Genomic DNA, 15,184 nt, shown 5'->3' on the forward strand with positions numbered 1-15,184 from the left:
CCCCACAAAAACGCCAAGTTCTTGTAAAAATGTATTGTTAAAATTACACGTTATCGCCTATATCTGTACCTCTTGAAGTGGAACCACAACTGAAAGATGTTGTTGTGGAATTGACACCTGAAGCCCCGTTTGTACGAATACTCCCACTCTCGATTAACTATTTTAAAAGCAATGTCTTCGTAAGGGGGCCCCGCGTGGAACCTCAAAATCGCAAACTCCCGATTCTCCGGACACGGCGTTAAGAAATACTCCGGTGTGCTGTTCTTATCAATCAAATCCGGGTAAAAAATGTTAAACTTGTACCCTTGGACGATCTTCGGGGGAGGATTATCCATGTCGTAGTGAGTCTGATTGTACTTGTTCCACTCAAATCCAGTGTGGACTCTATTGAAGTACCTCGGCTTCCTCGGTCGGTACTTATCCGACCACAGATAGACTTGGCTGTCGAGGACTGCTTCCACCGAAAATTGCGCTTCGTCATCACCCATGCCCTTTCTGGCCTCGCGTTGAAGAAGAATATCCTCCTTGGTCATGATATGATCCGTTTTCTTCCCACTGTTGGAGATTTGCATCCGAGCGAACTCCAAACGCTTCGTGTCGTCTTCTTCGGTAACCACAATAGTGCCAGGCTCCAGATCTTCAGCTGAGAGGAATTTAGGGCTGTAGCCGCCGGCTTCGTAGGCGTCGAAGTACTCGGTGAGGATGTCGGTGGCGTGCTCGTCCGCGCTTCTGAAAGAAATCAGTTTTAGACTGAAAGGTGGAAGATATGGTACTCACCTTTCGTTGTCGCTGGTGTCTTCTTCTTTCGACGGTCCCGGACGAGACTCCCGTTCAGTGTCCGCTGCGGAAGTGGTGTCTTCAGCTGCTGGGGTCGTCACAGCTTGCTCCGCTTTTAACACTTGCAATTTTCTCCTGAGGCTGTCTTGGTGTCTGTCCCTCAACCGCGCCCGAGCCATGTGAGCTGGAAACAACTCAGTTAGAAAAATAACAAAGTTTATTTCTTCAGTTTTACCTTTGAGTTGGGATAAGAGTGACTCCCAGTATCCGATATCGATGCCGTCGGCTTTTCCGTTAATTTTACTCTCGATCTGCTTCTGCAACGCCGCCAACTGCCCTGACGTCTTCCCTTTGAACACCGAAGTGACGTCCGCGGCAACGGCTTGGTTGATGCCTTCCCTCCGATTGACCCCCATATCAAATTCGTTCTGCTTTTCCAGTTTCCGCAGTTTTTGAAGCTCGTCTTCGACGATGACGGTGATGTCGTTCCAGTAATCCAAGTTCTTGCCTCGTTCCAGTTCTTCATAGACTTTGATGTCTTCAACCAGATCCTCCAAGTCTTTGATGTGAAGCCCGTTGAGGTAAGTGTACGGCTCGTGCATCTCCACCGCGTCTACTTCTTCCTCTGCGCTGATGTACTTTGCTAGCAGATCAATGGGTTTTGCTCTTCCGTCTTGAATACGAATATGAGAGCGCAACCGAGCCTGCTCTAGATGAAATTGGTCTTCTTGGCGTTCCCACTCTTCAAACTGCGCGGCTTCTTTGCTTCTCTGCAACAGTTGCATTTCTTCATCTCGTTTCTGTCTTTCCAACTCTCTTTCCAGTCGGCGCTTTTTTACTTTTTCGAGCTCACGTTTGTTCTCTTCCTGTTTGTGCCGATTTCGCGTTTCCAACTCTTCCGAACTTACTCCTGTGAGGCCTTCTTTCGCGAGTTTCTTGTTCCAGACAAAAGTGGAGAGTAAGTTTCCATCCCCAAAAGGATTATCAGTGTTTGTGTAATGCAGATACTCATTATCCCATCCCATTCGCTCCTTCCGCGTCCTTTCCTTAGCCTGCTTCTTCGCCAAACGTCTCAATCTCTTCTCTTCTGGAGTTTCCTTAGCCTTCATCATCTCCTTCTCATGTCTTCTTTCTTCGGCAGCTTTGAGTCGTTCCTCCTTCAGCTTCTGCAGGAGCTCAATGGAGTCATCAGAAGACGTGCTGGAGTCCGAATCTGAGTCATGGCGCCTGTTTTTCTTACTTTTTCTCGATTTATCTCGATGGTCTTTCCGGGACTTGTGTCTTCCATCGTCACTGTCGGATTCCGAGTATTTACCGGATTTATGTCGGTGTCTGCGGCTGGAGGAAGTAGACCTATGTCGCGTAGTCTCATGTCTTGGCATTTTCACAACACAAACAACTATTAAGGTTATGCAAAAACGTCACGAAACGTCAATGTGACAGTTGTCCTTCGAATTAGGGAGTTTGATTTTGTTTTGTTGGTGTCGGTAGTGGCCATTAGGGGTAAAACTCCTACTGATAAGTGATTATGGGGGTTGCAAGTCTTTGGAAAGTGCTAAAAAGTCTTCAAACAAAACAAGATTCGTTTAAAATAGGTCTTGAACGCCGCTTTTGGATGGATACCCGTTGACCTTGGTTGTTTCGTGCCGCCATGTTGGCACCACAATTAAAACTTTGTCCGTTTGAAACACGAGAAACGTTTATCAGTGTAATTTGAAGAAATTCTTGGAATTTATTAAATTTACTTTGACGAACAGTGAAAAAAACGTGAAAATGCAGCGAAACATTTATTATTCCGATAAATACAACGACGACACGCATGAATATAGGTGAGTTTAAAATTCTTTGAAATTGTGATTCTGATTGTCGTTTTAGGCACGTTTTTTTGCCTAAAGAAATGGTAAAGCTGGTCCCAAAGACTCATTTGATGTCAGAGGACGAATGGCGGGGAATTGGGGTACAACAGAGCAAGGGCTGGGTCCATTACATGACTCATTCCCCAGGTTTGTGATAATTTGTACCTAAGACACTTTTAAAATTGTGTTTTTTAGAGCCACATATTCTTCTGTTTAAAAGACCAATTACCGGATCGATGAAGAATGAAAATTGAGATTGAAAGTACGAGAATTTGTATATATTATGTTAAGGGCTACAAAGGTTGTAGGTCTCAGCTAAGCAAAAATTTGCTTTTTGGGTTTTAAATGGCTGTAATGAGTGTGGGTAGTCCCTTAAGCTTTTGGTTTTCACCCAGGCTGCTTCCTATGTCATGTATTGTGCTAGTTATTAGTTAATAAAATATTTTTAAGTTAAAACTGATTATGATTTTAACCCTAGGCAACCAGTAATACAAGTCTTTGACATTTTCATCCTTGGGTTTTTACTTGGCAAGGTTGGCATTAAAATAAAGTTCTCGAGTGTCAAAATGTCAATCAAAAATCGTCGAAAAAAACACGACACGAATCTCAAATGAAACAAACTCGCGACGTTTAGTTTTTTGTTGTTTTTCTTGCGTCTCCAGACTCTAAATTGTTGCGATACACTGCTAAAAAGCGATGATTTCTTCCTGTCCGAATCTGGTAATTTCGGCCGGCCATGTTGGCAACACAATCAAATCTTTTGTCCGTTTGAAAGAAGTGAAAGTTTTTTGTGCCCAAAAACAATTAAAAAACTCTAAATTTGTGTTATATGCCCCTCAAAATGGATCGTATCAAACTAGAAGAACTCCAAAGAAATATTTTTTACTCCGAAAAATACTACGACGATGAGTACGAGTACAGGTGAGCCCCCATATTGTTCGAAATGCGTTGTTTTGAATGATGCTTCTTCAGACACGTCGTGTTACCCAAAGAAATGGTACAGCTTGTTCCCAAGACACATTTAATGTCAGAACAAGAGTGGAGGGGCATTGGGGTGCAGCAGAGCAAGGGTTGGGTGCACTACATGACACATTCCCCAGGTTGGTACTAAAGTTGCTGTTGTTGGTACTGAAAATCTGTTTTAGAGCCCCATATTCTGTTATTTAAACGGCCCATTACGACACCGCCGCCACCGAATGGAAATTAGTGTTAAGTTGCTGTCATAGGACTGGTTTTGTAATTACTGCTGATGTGTTTTGGTGCACGTTTGTAGTTTCATTCAAGCTATTGATTGGTTTGTTTGGATTTTAAAGGCTGTAATTGTATTTTTGGTTAATTCCATAACTTGTTTAGCTTTTGGTCTGATTCAGACTGCTTTTATAACATTATGTTAAGTGTTAATTATTATTAATAAAGTTACTTGAGTAATTTCGAACACCTCTATAACTGGCAGTACTGATAACTTGGTAAAAGTGGGGATATCAGTAAGCATCATGAGTGATATCTTGACAGAGATTTCCGACGAGAATCTCCCGAAATTGGCGATTTTGTACGAAAAATATGCTTCCTGGGCCCCCCATGTCTCGTGTCTGCTTTACACAGCCATGCGATGGAAGCAATGCGAGAAGTTTCGCGACAGGGTCACGTTCTTATCCCCCCGAAACTCCTGGAAAACCGATGGAACCATCATTGTAATACTAGAAGTGAGTACCCTTTCATGGACATAGGCAACCAGTAATACTAGCTTCACTGTTACGATATCTTCGTCTTCACTCTTGATGACCACTGCACCAACCTGAGCCAAGGCTTAGCCTTCACCAACCGCCTGGATTATCACAAAGCTGGTCTCTTCTTCTGTGTGCACAAAAAACACCTTCGTTGTATCAAACAACTGGCGGTTGATAAAAACCTGAAGATTCACCTCTCTGAAGAACTCTACCACATGTACGCTCTTCCTCAGGCGGAAGTGACGGTGATGTGTCCTCCTGAAGTCACCTTGAAGGCGTTAGATTCTTCAGCCGCGGAGGAAATTGACGAGAAGTGGCCTCACCGTTTCCCAGGGTCTGTAGATTACGTAAGAGATCTTCTGAAAATGAACGGAGGGTACGGGTTGTTCTTGCGAGGCACCAACGAGATGGTGTCGTGGGTGGTAAAACACTGCTTTGGCCACTTGGGGTTGCTTCAGACCGAAGACCAACACAAAAAGAAAGGATACGCAAAGGTGGTCGTCTCAGCGCTGGTTAAAGAAATTCTGGAGGAGGGCCAGCGACCTTTTGCTACCATTTTTCCCGGAAACAAAGCTTCTATTAATTTTTTTGAAAAGCTTGGGTTTCAGAGGATTGGAGAGTGTGCTTATGTTAATTTAGAACAATAAAAAGTTATGAATCATATCAACCACTGTCTTCCTGTGACTCCTCATCCAACTTTTAGTTCGCATCCCATCATGTTCCTTGCAACTTGTATTTTTTTCTTTCTTGTTTCTAGTCAGTGCTTCGCTTTGAAAGATGGTTCGTTTTCGCTTTAACTCTTCTTAATAACTGATTGTCATCTTTAGGTTACTACTGGAGAGAGTACCTCGGCTCTATTCCTTCCGACGCCCTCTCTGTAGGCATTGACAAAGGCGAAGACATCTTCATCGGTCAAACTTACTTAAGAGGTGCTGGGATTATCACCGGACGCATTAATCCAACTGTTAAGTATCTCCACGTTCCATACAACGACCTCGTCAACGTGGGAAAATACGTTAAGGTAACTTCATGTTGGAGAAAAACCGATTAACCGAAGACATTTAACAGATTCTTTGCGGTTTGCCTCGGAATTTATACTGGATGCCCGCAAACGCCATTTCTTTTCATTCCCAGATTGTAAACAAACATCCAGTAATTGGAGGCCACGACGATCTCTTCAACGATTATTTCACCATAGGAAGGGCGAAAATTGGAGATGATATTAGGGTGGGCAAAGTGGCGTCTCGGCCGCAAAGGGCCTTCTTGTATTACAGTGATGACGAGGTGGAGCGGGTGGTTTTGAACTACGAAGTTTTGATGTACAGAGTTTGATAAGACGGCGGAAAAAAGATTAAATTTGTTTATTTTATATTGCTTGTGGTTTATTATTTGTGGTAATTCGTCACAAGATTGGATAATAAGTGTTAAAAATAACTACTAGTAGGGCCCTTTTAGAACACATTGTTTTTTTAATCATTTTGTCCTGTTTTTCAAGGTAACTTTTTAATAAAGTTAAATTTTTAAAGAAATTTACTCTGTTTTTTCCAAAGGTACCCTTTTAAAAAAGATCAGTATTTCGTCGTCTAAGCGGCAATATTCGCAAACTCTGTTGTGAAAACAATTTGTTACTACTTGTTTTCAGATAAATTTTTCGCTGGAAACCTACTAAGTAATAGAAATTATTTTTTGTGTTTTTGAATAGATTTGACTTTAAGCTAAGATTTGATACTATAATTAATCATTGAAAAAAAATACTTACAATGCCAAAAACAGTTTTTTTGCGTTCCCGTATGACTTTGTAACAATTGAGATTGCGGTATTTGCTGCTTAGACAACGATTTCCCTTAAAAAACTGCCATTTTTTAAAAAAGTACTTTTTAAAAAACAGGGTAAATTTCATAAATATTTAACTTTATTAAAAAGGACAAAATGGTCAAACGAGTCTTTGGCATTCATAGCATTCAGAGCTGTCAACACATTTAAAAATCTAAGACCACTGAGATGTAGCTCTTTCTACACCTACTCTGGTTTTTCCATTTTAACCAATAGTTCGACTATTGCATTATTGCAATAACTGCTGCGCTCAGTCCGTTTTTGATCGGTTTGATCTGTTTCTCCCACACAAGCTGCAAGAGCCTGAAATCTCCACAGTGTCGCAGTCTCAACCTGTGGTCTCAACATGCGCTTCTTAGCAGTCGTCACACTTGTCGTGTGTGCGACGTGTTCCTGCACCAAAAAACTCGATGGTTCGTACGGAAAAAACTAAAGTCGTGAAATTAACACTCAATTCAAGGTTACTACTGGAAGGAATATCGCGGAACAGTTCCCAAAGATGCCCTCGTCGCCGGGCTGGACGGCGACGGCAGCGACGTTTTCATCGGTCAAGGTTACTTACGAAGTGCTGGAATTGTACCCAGTCGGGTTATACCATCAGTTAAATACCTTCATGTTCCGTACGCTACTTTGACAGCCGTGAGCAAATACGTGAAGGTAATTTTTTTGTTTTAAATGGGGAAAAGATAACGATAAGTCTCTAGGTTCTTTGTGGGAATCCTGAACACTTTTATTGGATGCCAACAAATTCTACTGCGTTTCATTCCAAGATCGTTGGGAAGAATCCAGTTATTGGAGGTCATGACGATCTCTACAATGACTATTTGAACATTGGGAGGGTCAAAGTTGGAAACGATCTCAAAATTGGAAAAATTGATCCTTCGAAGCCTAATGGAGCAGGTCCGTTGTATTATAGCAACGACGAGACGGAAAATAGAGTTGATGATTATTTCGAGGTTCTTATGTATGAGAAGGACCATGGGAAAGAACGATAATAAGAAATATTTCAATAAAAAAAGTTTTTTAATTTGAGAGATTGAACAGTGAACAAACATTTTGTATTGTTTTGTGAATAAATAAACATTTTAGAATCGATGATTTTATTATTTACTTATATTATTTGAAAAGGAATTGGCGCATCCACCAATTTTCAAGCTCTTTTTAAAAAACAACAAATTTTCTTCATTTTAAGCCTTAATTTTGAGATTCGTTTTGACTTCTTAAGATCTTCTGACATTGTTTCGATTCTTAGCGCCTTCAAGATATTCTGAATTCTTTGAACTTTTGAGTTTTTTCAGATTTTACAGGAAGAAATAGAAAGAAAAACAAATTGACTCACCACATTTCTGTTGACGTATGTCATTTTGTTTTTCGATCCCTTTGGTCTCAATTTATTATTTATGTATGCATAAATAAATATTTTCCCTACTTCAACCAGAGAGCAACGGGAATTAAAACGTGCACTGGCAGAAGAATGGAGAAACAGGCCAAAATGTGGTTCAAATCGTAATACTAGTAGTAAAATAGAAACCGCAATTAGTTTGACAACTGAAATGTGTCATGAAACACCTATGAGGATAAGTTAATTAAGCTCTAATTGTCAAACAAGTTTTTGACATTCAGAGCTGCCAACACATTTAAAAATCGAAGGCCTCTCAGATGTCGCTCTTTCTTCACCTTCTCTGGTTTTCCCTTTTTACCAATAATTTGATTATTTGTAATAACTGCTGCGCTTAGTCCGTTTTTGGTCGCCGGTTCTCCCACCTAAGGTGTAAGAGCCTGAAATCTCCGCAGTGTCGCAGTCTCAACATGCGCTTTTTAGCAGTCGTCACACTTCTCGTGTGTGGGACGTGTTCCTGCAGCAAAAAACTAGAAGGTGCGTACCGTAAAAACTAAGCTCGTGAAATTAACACTCAATTTAAGGTTACTACTGGAGGGAATATTCCGGAAAAATTCCCAAAGATGCCCTCGTCGCAGGGCTGGACGACAACGGCAGCGACATCTTCATCGGCCAAGGCTACTTACGAAGTGCTGGACTTATACCCAGTCGGGTTTTACCATCAGCTAAATATATTCATGTTCCGTACGCTGGTTTGACATCCGTGGGCAAGTACGCGAAGGTATTTTTTTTGTTTTAAATGGGGCGAAGATAACCATAAGTCTCTAGGTTCTTTGTGGTAACCCTAAACACTTTTATTGGATGCCAACAAATTCTACTACGTTTCATTCCAAGATCGCTGCGAAGAATCCAGTTATTGGAGGTCATGACGATCTCATCAATGACTATTTGAACATTGGGAGGGTCAAAGTTGGAAACGATCTCAAAATTGGAAAAATTGATCCTTCGAAGCCTAATGGAGCAGGTCCGTTGTATTATAGCAACGACGAGACGGAAAATAGAGTTGATGATTATTTCGAGGTTCTTATGTATGAGAAGGACCATGTAAAAGAACGATAATAAGAGATATAAAAAAAATGAACAAAAATTTTGTATTATTTTGTGAATAAATAAACATTTTTAAGCCGCCGTCTTTTTTTAACGTTTTTGGAGACATATAAATAGGCCGTTGACGGCCTAGGCTTCCAAAAAAAACTAGATTTTTTTTGGTTTACCGGTTGATTTCGCAATTGACACAGGAGTCTGCTGGAGTATTTTAAAAAGGTTAGAATGTTTTATTTCTAAAATTGTTACTAGGAGAGCAATCTTAAAGAGTAAGGCCAGCCGCAGACGAGCGACTTTTTTGTAGATCGACAATCGTGTCGCTCAGGAGTAGCCGAGGCACTGCGCATATGAACCACAATTTTGTGGTGCGTTTTCCTAGTTTCAAAATGGATTTTTTGAGTTAGCAGCTATTGCTCGTATTATTGTGCGACGTAGAAAGAAAAATCAACGGCATAGGCGATATTGGGTCCATCTCATTGTAAGCCAACGACTATTAAAAGGCCAATTTCACACTTTATACGAAGATTTACGTGAACATCCTGACAAATTTTTAAATTATTTTTGAATGTCAGTGACTCATTTGATAATTTGCTAAAGTTAGTTGGCCCAATGATTATAAAGAAAGGTGAAATTCTGAGTAGTCTTTTCCGACGTGCGATTTTTTGGCGCCCGTCTGCATAAACATGTTACAATGCTTGTGTCCGATATTGGGCGACAGTCGCTCGGCAAATATTTGAACGCGGAAAAATGGAACATGTTGCATCTAGAGCGACCGGTCGCTGGTAGTCGACGGTCGCCGCGTCAGAAAGTCGCTCGTCTGCATGGTAGCATTTAAAACAATGCGTTTCATTTTGGGCGTCACGACTGTCGGACCACAAAAGTCGCTCGTCTGCGGCTGGCCTAAAAGTCACTAGATCAGTTTTTTTTTCCGCCTCGTCTTCGCTATTTCACTCATACTTCCAAAAGAGCATTTTCCGGTCTTGTGATGCAAATTACTATTTAGAATCGATTTTTTTTTATTTAATTATTATAAATCTTGGTTGAGAAGAAATTGGCGCATCCACCAATTTTCAAACCCTTATAAAAACCAACAAGTTTTCCTTATTTTAAGCCCAAAATTTGAGGTTTGTTTTGACTTAAACTCGCATTGTTTATATTCTTGGAGTTCATAAGATCCTTTTGGGACATTGTTAAAGGTCTATAATAGAATTCTCTGTATTTTTTGGAGTTTATATGAAGAAACAGAAAGAAAAAAAAAATTAAATTGTCCACATTTCTGCTGACGTAAATACATTATCATTTTGTTTCTCGATTACTTCCGACTTAATTTAATATTTATTTATTCATAAATATTTAAATATTTTCCCTACTTCACCACTTTTAGATTGTAAACTGAAAAACCCATCATCTGGTAGCCGTTATTCGACTCGTAATCAACAAACACATTTCTACTTAATCGTTCTTAATTATGGTAAAATATTCAATAACCGTCCGCGGTTTTCCCACTCGTTGCATGACCACAGGTCAAACCCCTTCAGCTTGTCTTTTTATTTACCTCAGAAGACCGGTCTCCGTTCTCCCATTTGTCCACTTATCAACTCTGACCTTCATCAGACTTCAAAGAATAAAAAAACTAAACTAACCAATCACAGCAAACTTATACAAACAAACAATTTTTACTCTAAGAATTTGCTTCGGGATCTCCCACGATATTTGCATAAAAGCGGAAAGTAGCAATTTATTAAAACAGTCTTAACTTTTATTGGTCCACGATGCACTTCGTCGCGACGGTGGTCACGATTTTTGTGTTAGTAACAGCGATTTGTTGCGAACAAGAAGGTCAGTTGCTTCACGTTCAAAGAAGACATTAATATTTAGTTCTGACAGGTTACTATTGGAGGGAATTTTTGGGGTTAGTACCACCGGACGCTTTGGTTGTGGGACAAGACAAAGATGGCAATGATATTCATGTTGGTCAAGCTTACATCAAGGGGGCTGGGTTGATTCCAAGTCGGGTGGTGTCGGGAGAAAAGTACATGTTTATTCCCTATGGGGGACTGGTGGTTATTGGAAAATTCGTCAAGGTAACAATTCTTTGTTTTAAGATGATTGTGATGAAAATTGGTGATATTTTAGGTTCTCTGTGGTTCCCCTGAAAATTTCTTCTGGTCGAAAGCCAATTCTAGTAGTCTGCAGTCTGTCGTTACCACCCCTGGTCAGTCTCCTGTAATTGGGGGTCATGAAGATGTCAGTGTTGATTATGTGTATGTTGGAAAAGCGATCGTGAGGAATGAGGTTAAAGTTGGGAAAATTACACCCCTTCCGGCGGAAAATCGTGAAGATTCGCATTTTTATTATAGTGATGAAGGGTTTGAAGGAAAATTGGGGAAGTTTGAAGTTCTTATGTATCGTAACGCTTCTATTAACAGTGTGGAAAAAATAAAGCCAAAATAAGATTTGTCTGGTTTTAATTATTTCCAAATGTTCAGAGATTCTAAATATTTATCAATCAAAGTTTGTGCAAAATTCGAAGATTGTAAAAATCCAAAAGACTTTCAAAATGTTTAAAAAAAAAGTTTCAATTATCTTAAAAAATCAAAAAATTTGTTTTATTAAACTGGAAAATATTCTTTTAAAAATGGGAGGAAAGTGTTGAAACTCGAAAACACAAAATTTTGTGCACTAACAATAATAAATAGTTACATTAATAGTAGTTTATACAGTCCGTTTTTTTTAAACAATACCGCAATTTTCCAATCTTACAACCGCCAACGTTGCCTAGGGAAATTTTTGGTGAAAAAACAAATGTCAAATTTTTGTTACAGCCTGTTGGATTGCAAATCAAAGGATTAAATAGTGAAAAGACTCGTCACAGCCTGAAAGGCCGTTTTGTGTAATCAAATTGTCAATTAAACAACTAACCTATTTGATTTTAACACCAAAAAGTCACCATCGACGACGTTGCCAGTTATAAAGTGGTAGGAGAGTGCGGTGTTGGTGGTTTTTTAAAAACAAACGGACTTTATTTTAACTTTTGTTATGAATTTGAAACGTCATTCATTAATTTAGGAAAATTTTATCAGTAGGGAAATAGGTTGGTAACACCGCATTCAAATCCAACAAGTGAAGATTAATTTCAAATGTTTTTCTAAATTATTTAGTTAAAAGATTATTGGTCTTTACAAGGGCACACAAATTGACACAATTGACATTTATGCAGTGATGCCAATTAGCAAAATAAAACCAATTATTCTAAATGCTACGTTTGACTGAGGCGCATAAAAATCAATGAATTTCAATTTTTTTAAATAGTTTAGAGAAACAGATTACCTAAGGTTGAAATTTGTTGGTACTTTTCTTGACAATTAGTATACTAAAGATTTTGGTGACGTTAAAGTACCAAATTCGGTCTGGGGATAATATCATGGGTTGCAAACTAGTACTACCGTGACCTTACCTTCTTGTTGGTACTCAGAACGAATTGGAAAAACAGCACTGAAAAAAAGTTTGTAAAACTCAAAATAAAGACTCAACTTGTCTAAAATGTTGTTTAGAAAGTTACGCTGTTATACGGAAGTACCGCATTGTCTTTTCAAAAATACCGTCGTGTTTTGTGTATTTAAATATTTACATGGTTTTAACTTAAATTGGGTGCAATTTCAATTGAAAGTCACTCTAAAGAATACAAACTTGGATTTTGTGTTTATTGCCCATTGTCTTGCCGTAATTATTATTTTTTTGACATTCGATTAGCTTAATTTATGTTTAAAATTAAGTATCTACCTAATTTGTACCAAGTAAAAACAAACATATAATGAAGATCTATTTGCTTTAGAATTTTTTCCCATAATTTGCATATTGTATAAAAGCAGAAAATAACATTCTACTGGAGCAGTTTTGCTTTTAATTGCTCCAAGATGAGGTTCGTCACAACAGTAATCACGATTTTTGTTTTGGTAACACCGATTTATTGCAACGAAGGTTATTTGGTACCACTGCAAATTAAGACATTAATACAATTTGCATTTTGTCAGGTTACTACTGGCGCGAATATTTGGGAAAGGTACCGTCCGATGCTATAGTTGCCGGTCAGGACAACAATGGCAATGCTATCCATGTTGGTCAAGCCTACATTAAAGGAACTGGGTTGATTACAGGTCGTGTGGTATCGGGAGAAAGTAACATGTTGGTTCCCTATGGAGGGCTAATTGTAACTGGAAAATTCATCAAGGTAACTTTTTTTTTAGTGTGTTAATTACTACAAAGTTGGCAATATTTTAGGTTCTGTGTGGTTCTCCTCAAAACTTTTTCTGGTTGAACGCCACGTCTAGTAATTTGCATTCTGTAGTTACCGGCAGAGGTCAGTCTCCTGTAATTGGAGGTCATGAAGACATCAGTGTTGATTATCTGTACGTTGGAAAAGCCTCTGTGGGAAATGAAGTCAAGGTTGGGAAAATTGGACCCGTTTCGGCGGAAAATCCGCACTTTTATTATTGCGGCGAACAGGCTGAAGGGAAATTAGCGCAATTTCAAGTTCTTATGTATCGAAAGAATTCTGATAGCAGTGAAGAAAATTAAGTCCATAAGATGTACCAAATATCAAAAAATAAAGGTGTAAAATAATAATTTATCGTTTATTAAACATCATTCAACGCGTTGACTTCCGATTGATCCTTCTTATACAGCAACACCTCGTACGACCCAACTCGTTTTTCTCCATCTTGCTCTTCATGATAGAAGAAAGCATTTTCGACCCAAAAAGAAGCCACCTTCCCGATTTTCGTGTCTCCTCCCACGTTAATACGCCCAATGCTCAAAAGTCCGTAATAATCGTCATGACCACCAACCACCGGATGTTGATTGATGACTTTCACGTGAAGATTGCTCGAGTTTGCTTGTAGCCAATAGAAGTTTTCATCGGGACCGCACAATATCTGAAAACAACGTTTTTTCGGTGTTTGGTACTACCAGTACTTACTTTGACGTATTTTCCTTTGTGCACGACACCTCCGTACGACACGAGAACTTCTTTTTCTCCAGAAACCGCTCGGCCAACCAACAGACCGATGTTCTTTACGTAAACTTGAGCTATGTAGACACCGTTACCGTCTAGATCTTGTCCTGCTTGGAGGGCGTCAAACGGGATGGATCCAAGGTACTCGCGCCAGTAGTAGTCTTCCCGAAGGCTTAAGATGTTGGGAAGAAGCAGGAGAAAGATGAGAGGTGCTGCTTTGGTGGGCGACATTTTGGGACTGATTTTCGAGGAAATTGATGCGTTTTTAGAGGATTGCTTGTCCTGATAGAATTGTTTACAAATTATGTTTTTATGTTTACATGTATTTAAATTAAGTTGGTATAATTTTGTCGGAAGTGAACTTGAGATGTGTATCTAACAATGAAAATGTGAAGACGTGTGGTTCAGAAGGTGAAAATTGTTAAGTGTGACAAAATCAAGTGTGTTTAAAATTAGTATGGTCAATCTAGTAGGTCTCTGTCATCAGAGACAATAGTACCAACCTATTTCAAAATTCGAGAGCTCTGTTTTATTCGATCATACCTACACTCTGAGTTTGTCTGCTTTTCTCCAAAGATAATAATTATTTTTGTTCGCCTTTTGTTTCTTGTTCTCTGGAATTTAGTAATTTCACACAAATTTTGTCTTGTCCGTCTAAATGAAAAAGTTACTCATCAAATCAAGAGCTCTATTTCTTAAATTTTGTTCGCGTTTTGTTATGAACATCCAATGAACTGATTCTTATTTGGGCTCAACGTTAATTTCATTAGCTTAGAAATTTACCCAATCAATAAGTTTGTTTATCTAACCTATGAAAGAACAGTTACGACCGTGTTGGGTGTTTGGGTTCGTTTTTTGTTACAAATACTAACTTGTCATGGACAATGCGAGCCAATCAGTGATTTTTTTTTGGCTTTAATCCGATTTCAATCACATCCTCCATTTTGTTATAAAGAAAGGGTGGATCAACTTAGAAAATTGACTCTCTTTTAGAATTAAATGATTTTCATGGCATTTGTGATAGTACTTATTTGCAACAAAAATAATTTTTAGAAAGACTAGGCGGTCAAACGAGACATTTAGAATCGTTGGTTTTGTCTTGCTAATTGTGTCAATTTGTGTGCTGTTGTGGAGACAATGACCTTCAAAAATAATAAAAGTAAACTAATTGAGTAAAGTTACAACAAAGATTTTCAGAAACACATTGGAATTAAAATTAACATTCAATTGTTGGATTTGAATTGTCTAATCTCTTTTAAAATACTTCAGCAGACTTCAATAATTCAATAATGACATTGTGATGTCAACATTTTAAACAAAAAAACTAACTAGTTTCCTTTTAGAGGAAAACGTTTTAGGAAAACGCCGTTTTCCAGTCTATTTACATAGCTCCAGAAACGTTAAAAATAGACGGCTGTCTAAAAATAACTATTGTGCGTCTCCGGCATTTGTGATACTAATTTGCGGTAAGCAATTCTTCCTTTAAAAGTCAAACGTGACATTTGGAATAGTTTGTTTTATTTTACTAGTTGGC

General features: G+C 38.8%; 10 protein-coding genes across 10 annotated transcripts; 8 read left to right on the top strand and 2 right to left on the bottom strand.

The window, feature by feature from the left end:
• Nucleotides 1-18: 18 nt before the first annotated feature.
• Nucleotides 19-2,248, bottom strand: cactin (cactin, spliceosome C complex subunit). Its single transcript, XM_088034455.1, has 3 exons — nucleotides 1,013-2,248; nucleotides 778-961; nucleotides 19-729 (listed from the first exon to the last, which is right to left on the bottom strand). The coding sequence occupies exons 1-3, from the start codon at nucleotides 2,157-2,159 to the stop codon at nucleotides 51-53; spliced, it is 2,010 nt and encodes a 669-aa protein (XP_087890581.1). The 5' UTR covers nucleotides 2,160-2,248; the 3' UTR covers nucleotides 19-50.
• A 159-nt stretch (nucleotides 2,249-2,407) lies between these two features.
• On the top strand, nucleotides 2,408-3,089 carry LOC148181716 (cyclin-dependent kinases regulatory subunit-like). Its single transcript, XM_088034513.1, has 3 exons — nucleotides 2,408-2,606; nucleotides 2,653-2,780; nucleotides 2,829-3,089. Exons 1-3 carry the CDS (start codon nucleotides 2,551-2,553, stop codon nucleotides 2,885-2,887), a joined length of 243 nt encoding a protein of 80 aa, XP_087890639.1. The 5' UTR covers nucleotides 2,408-2,550; the 3' UTR covers nucleotides 2,888-3,089.
• Nucleotides 3,090-3,169: 80 nt separating this feature from the next.
• On the top strand, nucleotides 3,170-4,068 carry LOC148181717 (cyclin-dependent kinases regulatory subunit-like). Its single transcript, XM_088047159.1, has 3 exons — nucleotides 3,170-3,554; nucleotides 3,606-3,733; nucleotides 3,779-4,068. The coding sequence occupies exons 1-3, from the start codon at nucleotides 3,463-3,465 to the stop codon at nucleotides 3,838-3,840; spliced, it is 282 nt and encodes a 93-aa protein (XP_087903285.1). The 5' UTR covers nucleotides 3,170-3,462; the 3' UTR covers nucleotides 3,841-4,068.
• A 30-nt stretch (nucleotides 4,069-4,098) lies between these two features.
• Nucleotides 4,099-5,023, top strand: LOC148181718 (uncharacterized). Its single transcript, XM_088047130.1, has 2 exons — nucleotides 4,099-4,336; nucleotides 4,378-5,023. The coding sequence occupies exons 1-2, from the start codon at nucleotides 4,127-4,129 to the stop codon at nucleotides 5,005-5,007; spliced, it is 840 nt and encodes a 279-aa protein (XP_087903256.1). The 5' UTR covers nucleotides 4,099-4,126; the 3' UTR covers nucleotides 5,008-5,023.
• On the top strand, nucleotides 5,014-5,822 carry LOC148181719 (uncharacterized). The gene is made up of 3 exons (XM_088047145.1): nucleotides 5,014-5,140; nucleotides 5,188-5,381; nucleotides 5,429-5,822. Exons 1-3 carry the CDS (start codon nucleotides 5,014-5,016, stop codon nucleotides 5,690-5,692), a joined length of 585 nt encoding a protein of 194 aa, XP_087903271.1. The 3' UTR covers nucleotides 5,693-5,822.
• A 502-nt stretch (nucleotides 5,823-6,324) lies between these two features.
• LOC148181720 (pfs47 receptor-like) lies at nucleotides 6,325-7,286 on the top strand. The gene is made up of 3 exons (XM_088043239.1): nucleotides 6,325-6,606; nucleotides 6,654-6,850; nucleotides 6,898-7,286. The coding sequence occupies exons 1-3, from the start codon at nucleotides 6,540-6,542 to the stop codon at nucleotides 7,186-7,188; spliced, it is 555 nt and encodes a 184-aa protein (XP_087899365.1). The 5' UTR covers nucleotides 6,325-6,539; the 3' UTR covers nucleotides 7,189-7,286.
• A 622-nt stretch (nucleotides 7,287-7,908) lies between these two features.
• LOC148181721 (pfs47 receptor-like) lies at nucleotides 7,909-8,720 on the top strand. Its single transcript, XM_088042746.1, has 3 exons — nucleotides 7,909-8,069; nucleotides 8,117-8,313; nucleotides 8,361-8,720. The coding sequence occupies exons 1-3, from the start codon at nucleotides 8,003-8,005 to the stop codon at nucleotides 8,649-8,651; spliced, it is 555 nt and encodes a 184-aa protein (XP_087898872.1). The 5' UTR covers nucleotides 7,909-8,002; the 3' UTR covers nucleotides 8,652-8,720.
• Nucleotides 8,721-10,391: 1,671 nt separating this feature from the next.
• Nucleotides 10,392-11,092, top strand: LOC148181722 (pfs47 receptor-like). The gene is made up of 3 exons (XM_088037655.1): nucleotides 10,392-10,475; nucleotides 10,524-10,720; nucleotides 10,773-11,092. Exons 1-3 carry the CDS (start codon nucleotides 10,409-10,411, stop codon nucleotides 11,088-11,090), a joined length of 582 nt encoding a protein of 193 aa, XP_087893781.1. The 5' UTR covers nucleotides 10,392-10,408; the 3' UTR covers nucleotides 11,091-11,092.
• A 1,378-nt stretch (nucleotides 11,093-12,470) lies between these two features.
• On the top strand, nucleotides 12,471-13,254 carry LOC148181723 (uncharacterized). Its single transcript, XM_088042266.1, has 3 exons — nucleotides 12,471-12,617; nucleotides 12,671-12,867; nucleotides 12,918-13,254. Exons 1-3 carry the CDS (start codon nucleotides 12,554-12,556, stop codon nucleotides 13,212-13,214), a joined length of 558 nt encoding a protein of 185 aa, XP_087898392.1. The 5' UTR covers nucleotides 12,471-12,553; the 3' UTR covers nucleotides 13,215-13,254.
• A 2-nt stretch (nucleotides 13,255-13,256) lies between these two features.
• LOC148181724 (uncharacterized) lies at nucleotides 13,257-13,884 on the bottom strand. The gene is made up of 2 exons (XM_088042256.1): nucleotides 13,615-13,884; nucleotides 13,257-13,570 (listed from the first exon to the last, which is right to left on the bottom strand). The coding sequence occupies exons 1-2, from the start codon at nucleotides 13,879-13,881 to the stop codon at nucleotides 13,274-13,276; spliced, it is 564 nt and encodes a 187-aa protein (XP_087898382.1). The 5' UTR covers nucleotides 13,882-13,884; the 3' UTR covers nucleotides 13,257-13,273.
• Nucleotides 13,885-15,184: the final 1,300 nt, after the last annotated feature.

The sequence above is a fragment of the Gnatocerus cornutus genome, chromosome 1 (genome assembly GCF_029298725.1).
Source record: "Gnatocerus cornutus isolate USDA-ARS CGAHR chromosome 1, icGnaCorn1.1, whole genome shotgun sequence".
In the NCBI taxonomy this organism is placed as follows: Eukaryota; Metazoa; Arthropoda; class Insecta; order Coleoptera; family Tenebrionidae; genus Gnatocerus; species Gnatocerus cornutus.

What these genes read in the sequence shown, in the direction of transcription:
- LOC148181719 (XM_088047145.1), top strand. Translation starts at nt 5,014, where the DNA reads ATGAATCATATCAACCACTGTCTTCCTGTGACTCCTCATCCAACTTTT. An exon ending in GTGCTTCGCTTTGAAAGATG is followed by an intron (nt 5,141 to 5,187) that starts GTTCGTTTTCGC and finishes TGTCATCTTTAG; the next exon opens with GTTACTACTGGAGAGAGTAC. An exon ending in ACGTGGGAAAATACGTTAAG is followed by an intron (nt 5,382 to 5,428) that starts GTAACTTCATGT and finishes GACATTTAACAG; the next exon opens with ATTCTTTGCGGTTTGCCTCG.
- LOC148181722 (XM_088037655.1), top strand. Translation starts at nt 10,409, where the DNA reads ATGCACTTCGTCGCGACGGTGGTCACGATTTTTGTGTTAGTAACAGCG. An exon ending in GATTTGTTGCGAACAAGAAG is followed by an intron (nt 10,476 to 10,523) that starts GTCAGTTGCTTC and finishes TAGTTCTGACAG; the next exon opens with GTTACTATTGGAGGGAATTT. An exon ending in TTATTGGAAAATTCGTCAAG is followed by an intron (nt 10,721 to 10,772) that starts GTAACAATTCTT and finishes GTGATATTTTAG; the next exon opens with GTTCTCTGTGGTTCCCCTGA.
- LOC148181724 (XM_088042256.1), bottom strand. Translation starts at nt 13,881, where the DNA reads ATGTCGCCCACCAAAGCAGCACCTCTCATCTTTCTCCTGCTTCTTCCC. An exon ending in ACAAAGGAAAATACGTCAAA is followed by an intron (nt 13,571 to 13,614) that starts GTAAGTACTGGT and finishes CGTTGTTTTCAG; the next exon opens with ATATTGTGCGGTCCCGATGA.
- cactin (XM_088034455.1), bottom strand. Translation starts at nt 2,159, where the DNA reads ATGCCAAGACATGAGACTACGCGACATAGGTCTACTTCCTCCAGCCGC. An exon ending in ACTCTTATCCCAACTCAAAG is followed by an intron (nt 962 to 1,012) that starts GTAAAACTGAAG and finishes AGTTGTTTCCAG; the next exon opens with CTCACATGGCTCGGGCGCGG. An exon ending in GACACCAGCGACAACGAAAG is followed by an intron (nt 730 to 777) that starts GTGAGTACCATA and finishes GATTTCTTTCAG; the next exon opens with AAGCGCGGACGAGCACGCCA.
- LOC148181717 (XM_088047159.1), top strand. Translation starts at nt 3,463, where the DNA reads ATGCCCCTCAAAATGGATCGTATCAAACTAGAAGAACTCCAAAGAAAT. An exon ending in GACGATGAGTACGAGTACAG is followed by an intron (nt 3,555 to 3,605) that starts GTGAGCCCCCAT and finishes ATGCTTCTTCAG; the next exon opens with ACACGTCGTGTTACCCAAAG. An exon ending in CTACATGACACATTCCCCAG is followed by an intron (nt 3,734 to 3,778) that starts GTTGGTACTAAA and finishes AATCTGTTTTAG; the next exon opens with AGCCCCATATTCTGTTATTT.
- LOC148181720 (XM_088043239.1), top strand. Translation starts at nt 6,540, where the DNA reads ATGCGCTTCTTAGCAGTCGTCACACTTGTCGTGTGTGCGACGTGTTCC. An exon ending in CTGCACCAAAAAACTCGATG is followed by an intron (nt 6,607 to 6,653) that starts GTTCGTACGGAA and finishes ACTCAATTCAAG; the next exon opens with GTTACTACTGGAAGGAATAT. An exon ending in CCGTGAGCAAATACGTGAAG is followed by an intron (nt 6,851 to 6,897) that starts GTAATTTTTTTG and finishes ATAAGTCTCTAG; the next exon opens with GTTCTTTGTGGGAATCCTGA.
- LOC148181721 (XM_088042746.1), top strand. Translation starts at nt 8,003, where the DNA reads ATGCGCTTTTTAGCAGTCGTCACACTTCTCGTGTGTGGGACGTGTTCC. An exon ending in CTGCAGCAAAAAACTAGAAG is followed by an intron (nt 8,070 to 8,116) that starts GTGCGTACCGTA and finishes ACTCAATTTAAG; the next exon opens with GTTACTACTGGAGGGAATAT. An exon ending in CCGTGGGCAAGTACGCGAAG is followed by an intron (nt 8,314 to 8,360) that starts GTATTTTTTTTG and finishes ATAAGTCTCTAG; the next exon opens with GTTCTTTGTGGTAACCCTAA.
- LOC148181723 (XM_088042266.1), top strand. Translation starts at nt 12,554, where the DNA reads ATGAGGTTCGTCACAACAGTAATCACGATTTTTGTTTTGGTAACACCG. An exon ending in ACCGATTTATTGCAACGAAG is followed by an intron (nt 12,618 to 12,670) that starts GTTATTTGGTAC and finishes GCATTTTGTCAG; the next exon opens with GTTACTACTGGCGCGAATAT. An exon ending in TAACTGGAAAATTCATCAAG is followed by an intron (nt 12,868 to 12,917) that starts GTAACTTTTTTT and finishes GCAATATTTTAG; the next exon opens with GTTCTGTGTGGTTCTCCTCA.
- LOC148181716 (XM_088034513.1), top strand. Translation starts at nt 2,551, where the DNA reads ATGCAGCGAAACATTTATTATTCCGATAAATACAACGACGACACGCAT. An exon ending in GACGACACGCATGAATATAG is followed by an intron (nt 2,607 to 2,652) that starts GTGAGTTTAAAA and finishes TTGTCGTTTTAG; the next exon opens with GCACGTTTTTTTGCCTAAAG. An exon ending in TTACATGACTCATTCCCCAG is followed by an intron (nt 2,781 to 2,828) that starts GTTTGTGATAAT and finishes TGTGTTTTTTAG; the next exon opens with AGCCACATATTCTTCTGTTT.
- LOC148181718 (XM_088047130.1), top strand. Translation starts at nt 4,127, where the DNA reads ATGAGTGATATCTTGACAGAGATTTCCGACGAGAATCTCCCGAAATTG. An exon ending in CCATCATTGTAATACTAGAA is followed by an intron (nt 4,337 to 4,377) that starts GTGAGTACCCTT and finishes CAGTAATACTAG; the next exon opens with CTTCACTGTTACGATATCTT.